The sequence below is a fragment of the Ursus arctos genome, unplaced genomic scaffold, assembly GCF_023065955.2.
Source record: "Ursus arctos isolate Adak ecotype North America unplaced genomic scaffold, UrsArc2.0 scaffold_20, whole genome shotgun sequence".
NCBI lineage: Eukaryota > Metazoa > Chordata > Mammalia > Carnivora > Ursidae > Ursus > Ursus arctos.
In genome coordinates this window covers 38334832-38349620 of record NW_026622875.1, presented here as the reverse complement: position 1 = coordinate 38349620, position 14789 = coordinate 38334832, and the positions used below count along the sequence as shown (strand labels likewise).

Sequence of the window (14789 nt, the reverse complement as noted above, 5' to 3'; positions counted from 1 at the left end):
AAAAGTACAAAATGAAAATACAAAGCTTCAAAAACAGTTGGGGGGGAAAGAGTAAGAAAATAAAATAAAATACAGAGTTGAGATTTCTACACAAAACACTGTTAACTACTAAAGTCAAAAAGTAAAGAAGGGTATTAGCTTCTGGGCAACCAAAGTAAAGAGGAAAGCATTATCAATCTTCAGATTTGCTGAAGCCACAGATATTGGCAATTTCTGCCAAGAGTATCAACATTCCCCTAGTCTTGGTTCTCCAAGCATCCATATGTATTACCTCTCAATTAGTTATAACCAGATTTTTAGGATTAGGAACTGTACTGGGATATCTTATTGTAGCCTACACTTGCCCTAGGACAGACCTAATATTAAGCCCTCAATAAATACTAAAACAAACTGTAGGGGAAGGTGACCTAGAATCAGGCTAACTGGGAAAAAACAATTTGGCATTAAAAGTGCAGACATCTTCAAACACTGAGTTAAGAACTGTCAAATGTAAAGAAATTCTTTACCTGAAAAAGTGCCAGTAGTAATAATACTAACACTAAGATATATACCCACAAACACACACACAAGGGAGAGTGGTAAAAATCACTATACTCAAAAAAATTCCTTTTCAAAATGTTTTGGCAAAAAACTGTCTCATGGAATTCAGAAATATAAATCAAACATAGTGCAAATGATATTTTGGATTGCCTTGCATGTTGATTTTTTTTTTTTTTTACTTTACTGAAACATAAACGACTAGCCCCAAATGTAATTTTAAATGTATTTTTCTATCTAGTCACACACGTAAAATAATAAAGGATGAAAGAGTAGAAAACCTGGGTTTAAATCCAAATCAACTAGTTGTGCAACTCTGAGCAAGTTACTTAACCCCAGGATTCTCACAGAGTAATTGACAAGACCAAATGACAATCACATATGAAAATCCTTGAAAAGCTAAAAATCCTATAAAAATATTACCACAATAGCCAAAAAAGGAAAACAATTAGTGACAATAATTAGATTTTTGCACTAGAGGTTCTTTACAAGTTCACTCCTCTGTAAACACTATCCCCAATTTCTATTTCAATGCCTTCCCATTCTGTCACAATGTTAATCCAACAAACACATTTTCCCTACATACTGCTTCAGTTACTATGATCTGGAAAATACAATTTCTGCTATTAAATGGCTCTCATCAACAGTAGGTGAGACAGTGGTTAGATTTATGTCCAGTCATGGCCAATCCTATACTGGAACAACTTAACTATTGAGTGAAGACAATGAAAAATAAATCAGAGAACTTAAAGTTTCTGATTCAAAACTTACTACAAAGCTACAATAATCAAGATTCTATGTCAATAAAAAGAAAGAAAAGACTATGTGGTACTGGCTGGCATAAGTATAGACATACAGATCAATGGAATAAAATTTAGAGTTCAAAAATAAACCTTCACATTTATGATTCATTGATTTTTCAACAAAGATGTCAAGACAATTCAATGGTATTTTCAGCAAATGGTGCTGACATAATTGGGTATCCACACACACACACAAAATTAATGTCGACCTTTACCTCACACCATATACAAAATGGATCAGGATCAAATATAAAAGCTAAAACTAAAAAACCCTGAGAAGAATCTAAGTGTACATCTTTGTAGTACTGGATTAGGCAACGGTTTCTTAGAAGTGACACCACACACACAAACAACAAAAAGAAAAAAAATAAATAGGACTACAACAAAATTTAAACTTTGTGCTTCAAACATTGCTATTAAGAAAGTACCCACCTTTCTCCAAAGAATTTATAAAAATGGCCAAAAAGCATATGAAAAGATGGTCAACGTCATCAGTACATTCATCAAGATAATGCAAATCAAAACTACAATGACATATCACTTCATACCTACTAAGATGGTTATTGTCAAAAAGACAGACAAGAACAACTGCCAAGGTTGTGGAGAAACTGGAACTCTCAAACACTGCTGGTAGGAAGGTAAAATGGTACAGCCACTTTGTAATACAGTCTGGCAGTTCCCAAAAAGGTTAAACATAGTTACTCTCTGACTCAACACTTCTACTCCCAGATATAAACCCCAATGAAAACATATGTCCACACAAAATCTTGTACGCAAATGTTCACAGCAGCATTATACATAATAGCACAAAAGTAGAAACAACCCAAATGTGCATCAACTGATGAATGGATAAATAAAATGTAGTATATCCACACAATGGAATATTATTCAGAGACAAAAAGATAAAAGCACTAATGCACACTACAACATGGATGAACCTTGAAAACATTATGCTTCATGAAAGAATCTAGTCACAAGTCACAATCAAGTCACAATCATTATATGATTCCATTAATACAAAATGTACAGAACAGGTAAATCTATAAGAGACAGAACAGACTGATACCTAGGGCTTGGAGGTGGAGAGCCGGGAGGAAATGAGGAAGGAGTGACTGTTTAAAGGTTTGGTGTATCTTTCTGGCGTGATCAAAATGTTGCAAAATTGATTGTGATGGTTACACAACTCTGTGAATATAGTAAAAGCCGCTGAATTTTACACTTTAAATTACATCTCAATAAAGCCAATTAGTTTCTTTTAAAGTAAAGCAAAACCTGTGTTCAATGAGTAGATCATTGAAACATAGCAATAAAAAGTAAAACTTGCTAGTATAACTGAACTAAATCCTCTTTTTTTAGTATTTCCTCCTCATATTTGCTCAATTACTAAATCAAAAATCAAAATCCAAAAGAGTCATTTACTTTCAAAAAATAGTAAGGATCTCTGTCATTTCCAACCTCATGCAGTTAATACAAACGTGGACACTATCAGATCATGACAGAATTTGCATTTAGTTTCCCTACAAAAGAACAAGTTACTCTTTGGATGAGAAAAGTTTTCATTTTAATTTGGAGATTTTTCTAGCTAACTCCCAGTTTCCGACTAGCATCGAGGAAACAGAAATGAACATACCAGCATTTATAGATTCAAGATCTGTGCTTTTGACAATTTGTGAAGAACCACGATAGTCACGACATACAGTCATTTACAAGGGGCAGCAATTTTACCTATTAGGACTCTGTAAGGATGTAACATGATTTCTCCTGGCTCCATCCAGCTAAGCTGGTGTGCAAGGAACTGAAGTAGTGAGCAATTCTAGTCCAATAACTCCAACTAAGCTGGCAATACGAAAACATTTATGGATCTGAAGAGGCCTCAGAAGAGAGCCTTTGCAAATGTCATGGGTCAATTATGTTATCCACCATAAGAGCAGAAGCCAAGCAAAATATATTCTACTACTTACAGGAAATATTCTAAATATACAACCAAATTTGACCCAAACTATATATAATTTTCTATGCCAATGGCCCTACAGGCCATACAATTTCATGAACAGAAACTTTTTTCTTAGATGTATCATGAAGTTTTGTTTTTAAACATTAACTCAGGCTGTAATAGAAAAAAATCCAAAGATAATTGAATCTAGTTTTCAAAAAAAACCTTATTATTGCATTCTTACCTTAAAGACAACAGAAAAAGTGAAAAGAAAACTGAAAGATATATAGGCATATGTTTCCCATAAGAAGAAATAATTTAACGTATCATCAAAGTATTTTGTGGATGCTTTAAAAATAATAGATTCATTCAAAACCTGAAAGAAAAAATTAAACAATACCACAGCAGTTCCCCTAAAAATGCCTTACATAAACATATCTATCTATAATGAATGACATAATTCAGAAAGACTTTATATTCCCAACATGTCTAAATGACAGAATACTTACACACATAATAGTTCCTCCCATATAATTCCAAGAATTGCTTAGCCGGTCATCACATAAGAGATGCACCAAAATTCAGAGGTGCCATCTCTAACCTGACAAATACACACAGCTGGGTTGTACTAGTCTGCTAAGGTTCCAGAAAATAAGGGTAAACCACACTGTAAGTGGAATGTGACACACAACCACCCCCACTGAGACAACAATAACAGATAAAATACCTGTTCCAGTCTCACTGTCTAAACAGGTAAACCCACAGATGTTCCCTCATACATAATCTTCTCTGTGATAGTGAGCTAACAGATACCCAAGCAACCAAAAGGCAGGATTTTGAGAGGCCTGTTTGATGTAGAGGTAATACACAAAGGGAGTACTAGGGGAATGTGACTCCATTAGGCAGATAACTTTAATTTAGTATACTTCTATAAATTAATTCATTACAGTCATTAAGACACAGATGAAGGCAGCACAGAACTTTTAAAAATCAACCACAAAAGCATTGTTAACTTTGTGCCAAAAATAAGTCAAACAAAAATTATGCTCTAACTTCTCTTTCTGAAGATAATAACCACATTCCCACTGAAATATAGATGGGCAGATTTACTATAAACCACAATCAAATATTTGACACCAAACAATCCAAAGGCCACAGTAATCCACTTAACAATCACACTGACATCTCTATTAAGTAGCACAAGTACACAGGGCTTGTAGAACTAATCACCACTTCCCAATCAGCCACAACGTAACGGATCCTTTGCTTGCCAAAGGGGAGCACCACATACATGAAGGTGGATATGATCTTTATCTCTGCCTGATCCAGTTCAATCAACTATTCTGAGATCAAGAAAAGGAGCCAAAGCCACTGAATCACAGACCTGGCTTCTAAGCAAACTTGCTAACTATCCAATCTTCATACCATTAAATGAATTTCCTTGCAAATTCCCACAAGCAGGCAAATTAACCAAAGTAGGTATCTTTCTACAGTGTTATATATCAATTATATCTCAATTAAACTGGGGGGAAAACCACAGTAAAGTAGGTATCTTCCCTAAAACTTTCTGAAGGGCTTATTATGTGTCATATCCACATTTTAAAATGCTTTATTTGTAAAGAGTTTACATAAACAAGTAATGATATCATTAACTATGGCTTAATGAAAAAGTAAATCTCCAAATTTCAGACATTATAAACTTTTCTTTTTACTTTAAATAGAATTGGTTTAATTATTTTAGTTTATTTAAATAATGGCTATTACATAATTCCTTTCCTCACACTTAAATAATGGCCATTACATAATTCCTTTCCTCACACTTGTTTTCATACATGTTTACAATACATTGGTTTAATCAAGCTAAATTATTATCTGTAGTAAGTCAAAACTAAATTAGACTAATGTATTAGAAAATAATACATCTTATAACGAAGGTGCAGTCTAACCATCACATAATATTTAGATTTCATTTTTAAAAATGAGCCTTAAACAACTCGTTAAAATAAAGTTTATTTTGCCAGTAATTTGTTGTCAAAATTTAAGCAAATAAGCATATAAACTAAGTTCATATATTTACCAATTTCATTGTAAAAAGGTTAAAAAAATAATATATGTGGTAAAACTATTTTTTTTAAAAAAAATTCAAATCATTAAAACAAATACTGTCATAAGAAACAAGAAATTTTAGGTTTCATTCAAACTGAAGTTTTTCCAAAATCAATCCATTTCCAAGAATTGGCTACCAAAGCCTAAACAATGATTTGCCATCTGAAAAAGCCTTTGATGTAACAGTCTTAAGTGTGACAAAAAGTCTTACTGTCAAACAGTTTTACTGAACAAAGATATATTTGTTCTATTTGAATAAGATATTCTTTGAATATTATTGCAAGTGCATATACTATATATGACTCTCATGTAAAGAACCACAAAACATAAAAAGCCTTATTAGAATTCTTCCTACACAAAAGTTTTCAATTAGCCAAGTATCAAATAGCTGTCTGCAAAATTCTCCCTTTCATTAATATGTAGAGTTGCTATCTTTGTTTTCACATTAAAAAAAGATCAGTAAAATCAGACATCATACCTAACAATAAATTCTACCTGCATTCAATACTAGCAACATATTCCTGTAATCTGCCCTCTCACCTTCAATCCACAAGACTACCAATTTAAACTATGAAAACTCCATGTTAGCCTGGTTCCAACACTGACCTCACATCAAAACAGAAAGAAATGTTTTATAATAGTCCAATAACCAATCTTCCAACTATTGCATCAGACCCAAGATATAGTATAAGGTAGGAGGTTATTTTTCTCCTCTTCCTCTATGTACCTGTATATCATTAATCATTTCCAGGCAAGCACTATTACTTCTTATAAATAAACTCTGACCAGAAAATTGAAGACTGTGGTCATAAAGGACAGAGTTTTAAATTTAAACATCACTGCCTCAAATCACCCATTCTTACTTAGCTACAGCCGAGGACTATAAGAAATAATATAAACCATGAAAAAACACTGTTTAATGTTTCTGTACTTCTAAAAATCAATTTCCAAAAAGGTAACAAGTGTATTATCAAATAGCAAACATTTTAGCCACACTATTATTCCATCATTTAAGAAATCATTTAAGGCCCTAACACCTATTCCACTAAAAGATAATTGTATTTGTTACTCTACAATTTCATTATCTTATTGTTATTGCATTACTCTGTTTGGCAACTCCACTATACCTCTACAAACATACTTGATAAGTATTCCATTTCTGCACAGAAAAAATAATTGTCTTCCGCAGTCATTTGAGTGTGCAATACTTAAATACTTATACAATATTTTACTAATCAAACCACAACAGTTATACATCAGACCAACAGTTCAATTATACCTTGTGCAAAAGATACAAATAAATAAAAATCCGTAAGTACTTACCTACAGTTGGGAGGAGGGTCCAACGTAATCTCTGCAAGTTCCTTCTGAATCCTTTAAAATAAAGACAACGTTATGTTAAAATGTCTTCACTGTCTTAACAGCTCACTAAAATGTTATACTTTTACACAAATATTTCCCATTTGTATTATTTTTATTTTGAAATACTGATACTATATAAATGAGCATACACAATAACCAAGCCATAACTTCTGCCATGATTGTGGCAATGCACCTACAAAGGGTAAAAAGACTGGCCATTATCAATACATGCAGCCTGTAGAAACAACACTAAAAATTTCATCTAACCAGGACACATGGGTGGCTCAGTCGGTTAAATGATGAACTGCTGATTTCGGCTCAAGTCATGATCTCAGGGTTGTGAGCTCAAGCCCCGTGTTGGCCTCTGTGCTCAGCAGGGAGTCTGCTTCTCTCTCTCTCCCTCTGCCCCTCCACACTGCTCGCCCGCTCTCTCTAAAATAAGTCCTTTAAAAAAACTTCATTAAGCCACTGATAATAACCAAAATTTCTAGTTTAAATTAGATAGCTTTGCCACATTATTTATGAATCATTCCAACTTCTGATTTGCACTAGAACATCCCCACATAAGATGGAAAGATGATTACTAAGTTGAATCCAAGCATTCTGAATGATCCAATCAACTGGTGAAGGAAGAATTATCAGGATCCCATCCCAACACCTGAAACTGCCGTTCAAATATAAATGGTATTCCTCCCTAAAGCCTCTAGGTTGGAGCAGATTGAGACTTTCCAACCTGACACTATTCCTTCTGCAAGAACTATCCTAATAATATGTGGATAATCATCTTAATGTCATTGCATTGCAAAAAGAACTTTTTAAAAAACCTGCTTTTGTCCTCATGTTATTTTTTAACTTTGACTTTTAACTGCACCTAACCCCTTATATACATATACAAAGGCTAACAGTGTTACATTGTTTTATAAGACTAAGCAATCTCTTAACTATCATTCATGCATTATTAAACATAGGCTTTGTTAAAGCAAATACAAAAAAAAAATTCTCAAAACTGCTTCTTCTCCTTTGCTTTTTAAATATGAGGATTTGCTAACCGGATACCTGCTATCTGGTAATTATTATGGTAGTAAATGGATGATAGTTGACTAAAGTACCTTAAAAAATAAGAATAGGAACAAAAACACTCTCAATCTCATTCCACATCTTTTTCAATACAACAAACGAAAATACAGAAATAGACATGACTCCTCCAAGAGGACTGGCTTCATTTCCCTAAAGGAATTGCATGCTACTAACATAATTTTCACTTTTCTAAGCCATGTGATTCAAGGCTGGGGAGGCATTATGAAGCTGAGCAAGACTAATAAGTTCAAAACCAAAAAACCTTTCATTTTAATTCTCCTCTGTCATTAATTGAGAGTTCTTGGATCAAAAGACTGCTCACACCTACATCCTCTCCCTCAGCCTCAGTTTTCCGTCCTATAAAATGAAGAGGTTTATTTTCCATCCTATGAAATGAAGATGTTAACTAGGATCTGTTTTATCTTTAAAACGTGATTCCTTCTAATACGGATTCTGTGATATGTTCACATGCACATAAAGTATTTATAACCCGGGGCGCCTGGGTAGCTCAGTCAGTTAAGCATCAGACTCTTGGTTTCAGCTCAAGTCATAATCTCATTGAGTCTTGGGATCAAGGCCATGTAGGGCTCCACACTCAGTGGGGAGTCTGCTTGACCATCCTCTCCCACTGTCCCTCCCTGCACCTGCACACGGGTTCAGGTGCGCAGTGTCTCTCTCTCTCTCAAATAAACAAATCTTTTTTTTTTTTTTAAGTATATACAGCCCATAATTAAATGAGAAATTTCAAAGATCTGATATTGGTGAACACTCTTTATGGATTTCATACAAAAGTATAAAACAGGTACTTTGAAACTAACCGAGTACGTCCAGGTTAATGACAGCAAACTGAGCACACACACATTCACCTCCCACTCCTTCAAGACCCCACTTGGGGCAGGCGGGAAGGGGCAGGGAGGCAAAATACTGAAAGTGCAAAAAGTAATAAATAGCAAAAAGAAGGAAATGAAAATTTCAGTGCATTTCTGGAAGACAAAGCAGACAAGTGTAAATTAAACAGGTTGAGACAGGCAAGAGGGGAATGCAGAGTACTTAGGAGTATAATAAAGACACATTATTTAACGGATGCGGGGAGAGAAAGACAACCAGAAATCCCAGAAGAAAAACACCTGTGTAAGCAAACCATAGATCAAATATGAAAGAAACTAAAATGTAAAACTATTTTAATCAAGTAACAAATGTTAAGGGGGAAAAAAAGTGAGATTTGATCTATTTGCCCCAATGTTATAACTCATTGGGTATTCTAGAGATCATGATATTGGACTTACAGGAAATCTAATCCTAAAATTCTGTTTGGTCTGGCACGGAATATTTAGTTATAGCAAATGCATCAGCAATTTATTGGTCTTTTACGCATAGACAACACACAGAAGATGCATTGTAGTTGTGCTATGCAATGTAAATATCACTAACCTTCAAGGTGTAAAATTAAGTGTATGTAACCAAAATTAGTTTGAGAAGATGGAGGAAGAATGAAAGTACTAATATCCCCAGTTTACAAAGTAGGGAACCAAGAAATACTGTCGAAAACTGAAAGAATAAGAAATAGTGGCTTCAATATATTATTTAGTTATGAAAGACAACCAATACTTTTTTTTTTAATGTAACTATCATTAACGGGGAGGAGGGAAAAGGAAGAAAAAGTAGGTAAACACACTATATCCTCAAATTTCATAGCAAAGAGTCAGAAGATACTATTAAGTTAACAATTCAACAAATAGGTGTAAGTACTATTCGTAATTTAGACTAATGCAGAAACGCCAAAAGAAGGACTAAAATCAGAGATGGCTAAGAGTTTGCTTCAAGGGAATAAAATTGGGATAGGAAAGGTATTTGGACAGAAAATTGTTGCTTTCCATTAAAAATGTCTCCGTAGTACTTAATTAGTTACCAGAAACATGAATGACATTTATGAATTGTTTTTAAACCAAGAAGACCAAAAGAATAGCCATTCAAAAGAACAAGCTTAAACTGTCAAACATTTTTAACAGAATTTCTTTGGGATTTTCTAACAACTCATCTTGCTCTATGCTTACAATGTCTCTTTTGGTTTAAAAAACTTGATAAATTAGGGGCGCCTGGGTGGCTCAGAAGGTTAAGCATCAGACTCCTGATCTCAGCTCAGGTCTCGATCTCACAGTCTTGAGTTTGGCCCTGCATTGGGCCCATGCCCAGCATGTAGCCTACTTAAAAAAAATTGATAAATTATTATTTTCTGTCAAATAATTCTATAATGGAACTGGAACTCCCCTGGATGTCTATAATTCCAGATCTAATTATTCAATATAAAAAGCAATTTACTGATAAACTTGACAAACTCTAAGCACTGAGTCAATATATTAAAATGTATTTTGTGCCACACCTAAGAATGGTTATATTTCTCTTGACAGAAAAGATTATACTAAGAATTGCTATTTAAACAGTTGCCAAGATGTCCTGTTGCTTTTAATGACAGCAATTCAATTCTTTCTCAAAAGTTGTGATCATGGTATGTATTAAGTTTCTCAGTCTTGACATGTGGGGTAAGGAAGGTAGCTATTTCAGGCACTGTCCCTTAGGGGACAGTAAAATGAAAAAGTATCAATAATTCACACTTACAGCATACCTTTCACATGATGATCTTAGTTTGTTAAAAGTGAACTAAATAAATCTTACTGAATTCTCTAAGTATTACTGTTTTATCATTTCCCATTTAAAAGATAAGGAAACTAAAGCTAGTTATTGTACACTGGAGTAAGGTGAAAGGCAATTATCTTGCTAAGTCAAACAAACAAAAGGCCTCTCTCTTATCAGAACTTTTAAGACAAAATTATTTCTTTAGACGTAAATCAACTAGACAATTGCCTAAATTTCCTATTTCCATCTAGCAATGCCACTTCTTTGGTTATTGTCATATAGAAGCCAGGAACTGCATAGTTACTGAGACAAGTCAGAAGCCAAATACAAACTGAATTTCAGTTTGTAAGACTTAACCTAATACCTTAACTGTTCCAGGAATGGTAAGAGTACTGCACATGACTGTCATTTGCTAAAAAGAATGGAGAAGGGGGAGGGGAAGAGAAGTAACAATCATGATTCATTTAGGCTTAACTGAAGAATATGGTATCAAAATTCTACAAAATGGGAGAAGATATGAAGCACTCATTTTAACACCAATGCATTAGATTAATGGTTCAGAAAAATGAAGCAGTACGTAAGTACTGACATGTTTAAAACACACACACAGATTTCAGGCTAAAGAAAATTCAGTAACTCACTCAGGTCCAAGTAGAACAAGAATATTTGGACATGGTGATTCACAAAGATATTTTCTTAGCAGTTATTTAAAAACAACAACAACAACTTTGTCCCACCAAAATGACTTTCTATATTCCTCTACCGACTGTATTCTCTGGTCACCTGAGAACTCCTATTCTAACCAACTGAACCAACTGGTCAAAACCTTCAAAAATGAAATTATTCTCAAGAAGAAAAACATCATGGGCCGCCTGGGTGGCGCAGTCGTTAGGCGTCTGCCTTCCGCTCAGGGCGTGATCCTGGTGTTTAGGGATCAAGTCCCGCATCGGGCTCCTCGGCTGGGAGCCTGCTTCTTCATCTCCCTCTCCCCTGCTGTGTTCCCTCTCTCACTGGCTGTCTCTCTGTCACATAAATAAATAAAATCTTAAAAAAAAAAAAAGAAAAGAAAAGAAAAACATCACACCATTAATTACTAAAATATTTTAAATTTCAATGTAGTGGGTGCCTGGGTGGCTCAGTTGGTTAAGCATCTGCCTTTGGTTCAGGTCATGATCCCAGGGTCCTGGGATTGAGCCCTGCATGGAGCTCCCTGCTCAGCAGGGAGTCCGCTTCTTCCTCTCCGCCCTCCCCTTGCTAATGCACTCATGTGTGCCTTCTCTCTCTAATAAAGAAAAACTTTAAAAGTAAATAAATAAATGTTTGTCAAAGTAGTATCTGAATTAACCTAGAAAAGAGTCATTGCAAATAATAAGCCTGAAGTTTAATTCCAAATGGTGATATAAGCTATGTATCTGTGATTTTTAAGATACCTTCAATTAAATGATTTTGCACATCAACTGTAAGACGCATCCTGATTTCAGAAACATTAAAGTTTTCATATGTACATTTAGAACCAATAAGATTAAGTAAGTACAAAAGATTATCTACAAAGGGTACTACTTCATTCTAATGTAGAAAACTAAGAGCCAATATAATAAAAGTTTATGCTGGAACACACCAGAATCCACCTTTCAACATAACAAAAATGTAGTCTAAGACCAAACAGCATTCATTCCTAAAACACTCTATTATGTCCAGTAAAATCACAACGTCTACTCGAAACAAAGTTAATTTGGAATAAATGTGATTTAAAATTCACATTTACAGATGTGTCAACACTTGAAAGCAGTACAGTCAATTCAATGACAAGCTCAAAATAGTTATTTTATTGAACTGACTAGTCAATTTAATCAAATCATCAAAATTTGTCACTGCCAGACATAGTCCAACTACATACTTGCAAATATAAGAGGAGTGATACAGACATTATCAAGAGAATGGACTATGATAAGAGCATGCCAATGTTTTAAGAAACAAATTCTTGCCAAAGAGCAAAAACTGATCAAAGATACAACTATAATCTTCCTCCTCACTCAAAATAGATGAAATTAATTTATACCATTGTTTAAAAATAAAATATCCACTTAAATGTTTCCTGTATCCTACCCTACATCACTTTTCTATAATACTTGAAAACTGAGATTTTTTTTTTAAGAAAACAAGTTTCTACACAAAATCATTAGTTCTTCAATTATAGCACATTTCACACAATTGAGCACCTACGTGCCAAGTGCTTTTCCTGAGTTACTATAAAACGCATATAATCACAGCATCTGAGTATTTCTAGTTTAACAACAGCACTATGTCCTCAAAGGCTAATGTATATCTCATTTTCCTAGTCTTTTCAGTGAACCTGAAAAATACCTACAAGACTTTAACTGGCACAAAGTCTATAAATGACAGCATCAGTGAATGAGACCTTACTAGATGCCAAATAAATGCTTTATCACATTTAGTCTGCACAACAGCCCTATGAAGATGGTACCATCATTATCTCCATTCTACAGAAAAGGAAACCCAGGATTAGAAATGTTAAATTATGTATCTAAGATCACATTGTAGTAAAATGAAGTAAAAGATGATCCATGTACTTGAAAAAAATTCATGCAATCCTCACTTTCACATATCATAAGTTTAATCTCTCATAAGCAGAATTTGGTCTTTTGATACATCACTCAAGAAATATGATTTTGAGGGATTTATGATGGTACTCCACTTCCCTGGTGGTACCAGGGGAAAAGGCAGGGCCTCAAGAAGCAGACAGGAGTCTTTGCTAACTAGCAATCATGGGAGAACTGAGCACAGAGCCAGAAGCACTATCTAGACCCTACTCCCCATAGATCCGGCCTGCCCAACCTCTCCCCTTTCTGACAAGCTTTTTATGATTCTGCCATATTGTTTAACTGACTTTAAATACTAAAAAGCTCATATTGCTACAATTAAAACAAGAAATAATCTTGAAGAAAGAAAAATCCATGACTTTCATGGTCCATATCCCAGAAAAATGATTAAATACAACAGAAAGATAGAACTTAAGACAACAAATTGATACGAAAACTAAAAAGGTTATAATAATTGAAGTACCTTTTAGCACTAGTTGACAATTTAGCAGCTGTTTTGCTGGATATTTTTCCCTCCTTTTTCTTGGGCTGAACTTGTTCTCTTTCTGGTTCTTGCTGAACACTTTCACGTTGGTCTCCATCAGAACTTCCTCCACTAGTGCTTGGGCTATCGTCAACTCTTTGTGCCTCAGTGGACATTTTAGATCCTGGATTAAAAATCAAAGATCATTTTTTTTAGTTATGGGAGGACTAACTCTAGAATAGAAAGTGAGCCTCAAAGTAGAAGAAGTAAAACTAATATAAAATGAATACGGTGGTCATTTACAAATCAACTTTGGAAGTTGCCAAAACTTTTCTCTCAAAATGTACTGAGAAAGAAAATGAAAACACACAAAATATATACACAAAACGTTCATAGTAACATTATTCATAAAGCCAAAAAGAGGAAATAACTCAAATGTCCACTAACTGATAAATGGATAAACCCAATGTGATACAGCCACACAATGGAATATTATTCAGCCATATAAAGGAATGAAGCACATTATGTACACACTACAACATGGATGAACTTTGAAAACATTATGCTCAGTAAAAGAAGCCAGTCACAAAAGACAACAAACTGTATGATTTCACTTACACAAACTGTCCAAAATAGGCAAATTCACGGAGACAGAGAAGTCGATAAGTGGATGCCAGGGACTAGGAATGAGGGGAAGGACTGCTAATAGGTATGAAGTATCCTTTCAGGGTGATGAAAATGTTCTTAAACTAGATAATGGTGCGATGTTGTACAACTCTAAATATTCTAAAAACTACCAAATTAAAATCCTCCAAACTAGTCAATTGTTATCTTCTGATAACAGAACACAAAAAGAACACAGAGGCCTGCATGACTCTAAATAAAAACTGAACCACATGATGATGTCAGCATTGACCGAGCAATATACCAAGCAACTGGGCTTCACAAGAAATGGAGACTGTCTTGAGACGCTGAAGGACTCTTCTTTTTACCCAGTCTTGGATAAAATATCCCTGAAGGCTTTCAAACTCCCTTTGCTCTGAATTCATGCTCCCCAAGCAGCTCTGATTATCAATTCAACTTCCTCAATACCTTGATACTTAGTGGCTGCTATAACCTGTATAGCAGATACAAAAAATTCTAGTAAGTGAAAAGGGATATCCCCTCTCAACTGTCACCCCATCGTAATCAATTTCTGAGTTTGATTTCTATGAATACATACCTTATGACCAAACTAGCTTAGAGTGTACTGA

At 34.5% G+C, this 14789-nt stretch overlaps 1 protein-coding gene across 2 annotated transcripts in view; it reads right to left on the bottom strand.

Annotated features, from left to right (window-relative positions):
* Positions 1-14789, bottom strand: part of UBE2E2 (ubiquitin conjugating enzyme E2 E2) — a 357209-nt gene that overhangs the window by 337871 nt on the left and 4549 nt on the right. For both annotated transcript variants that reach the window (XM_026496929.4, XM_026496927.4), the window contains exons 2-3: positions 13537-13720; positions 6703-6753 (exon numbers count right to left, since the gene is read on the bottom strand). In XM_026496929.4, the coding sequence (XP_026352714.3) occupies positions 6703-6753; positions 13537-13712 (227 nt within the window). In that variant the 5' untranslated portion in view covers positions 13713-13720. The remainder of the gene's footprint in view (positions 1-6702; positions 6754-13536; positions 13721-14789) is intronic.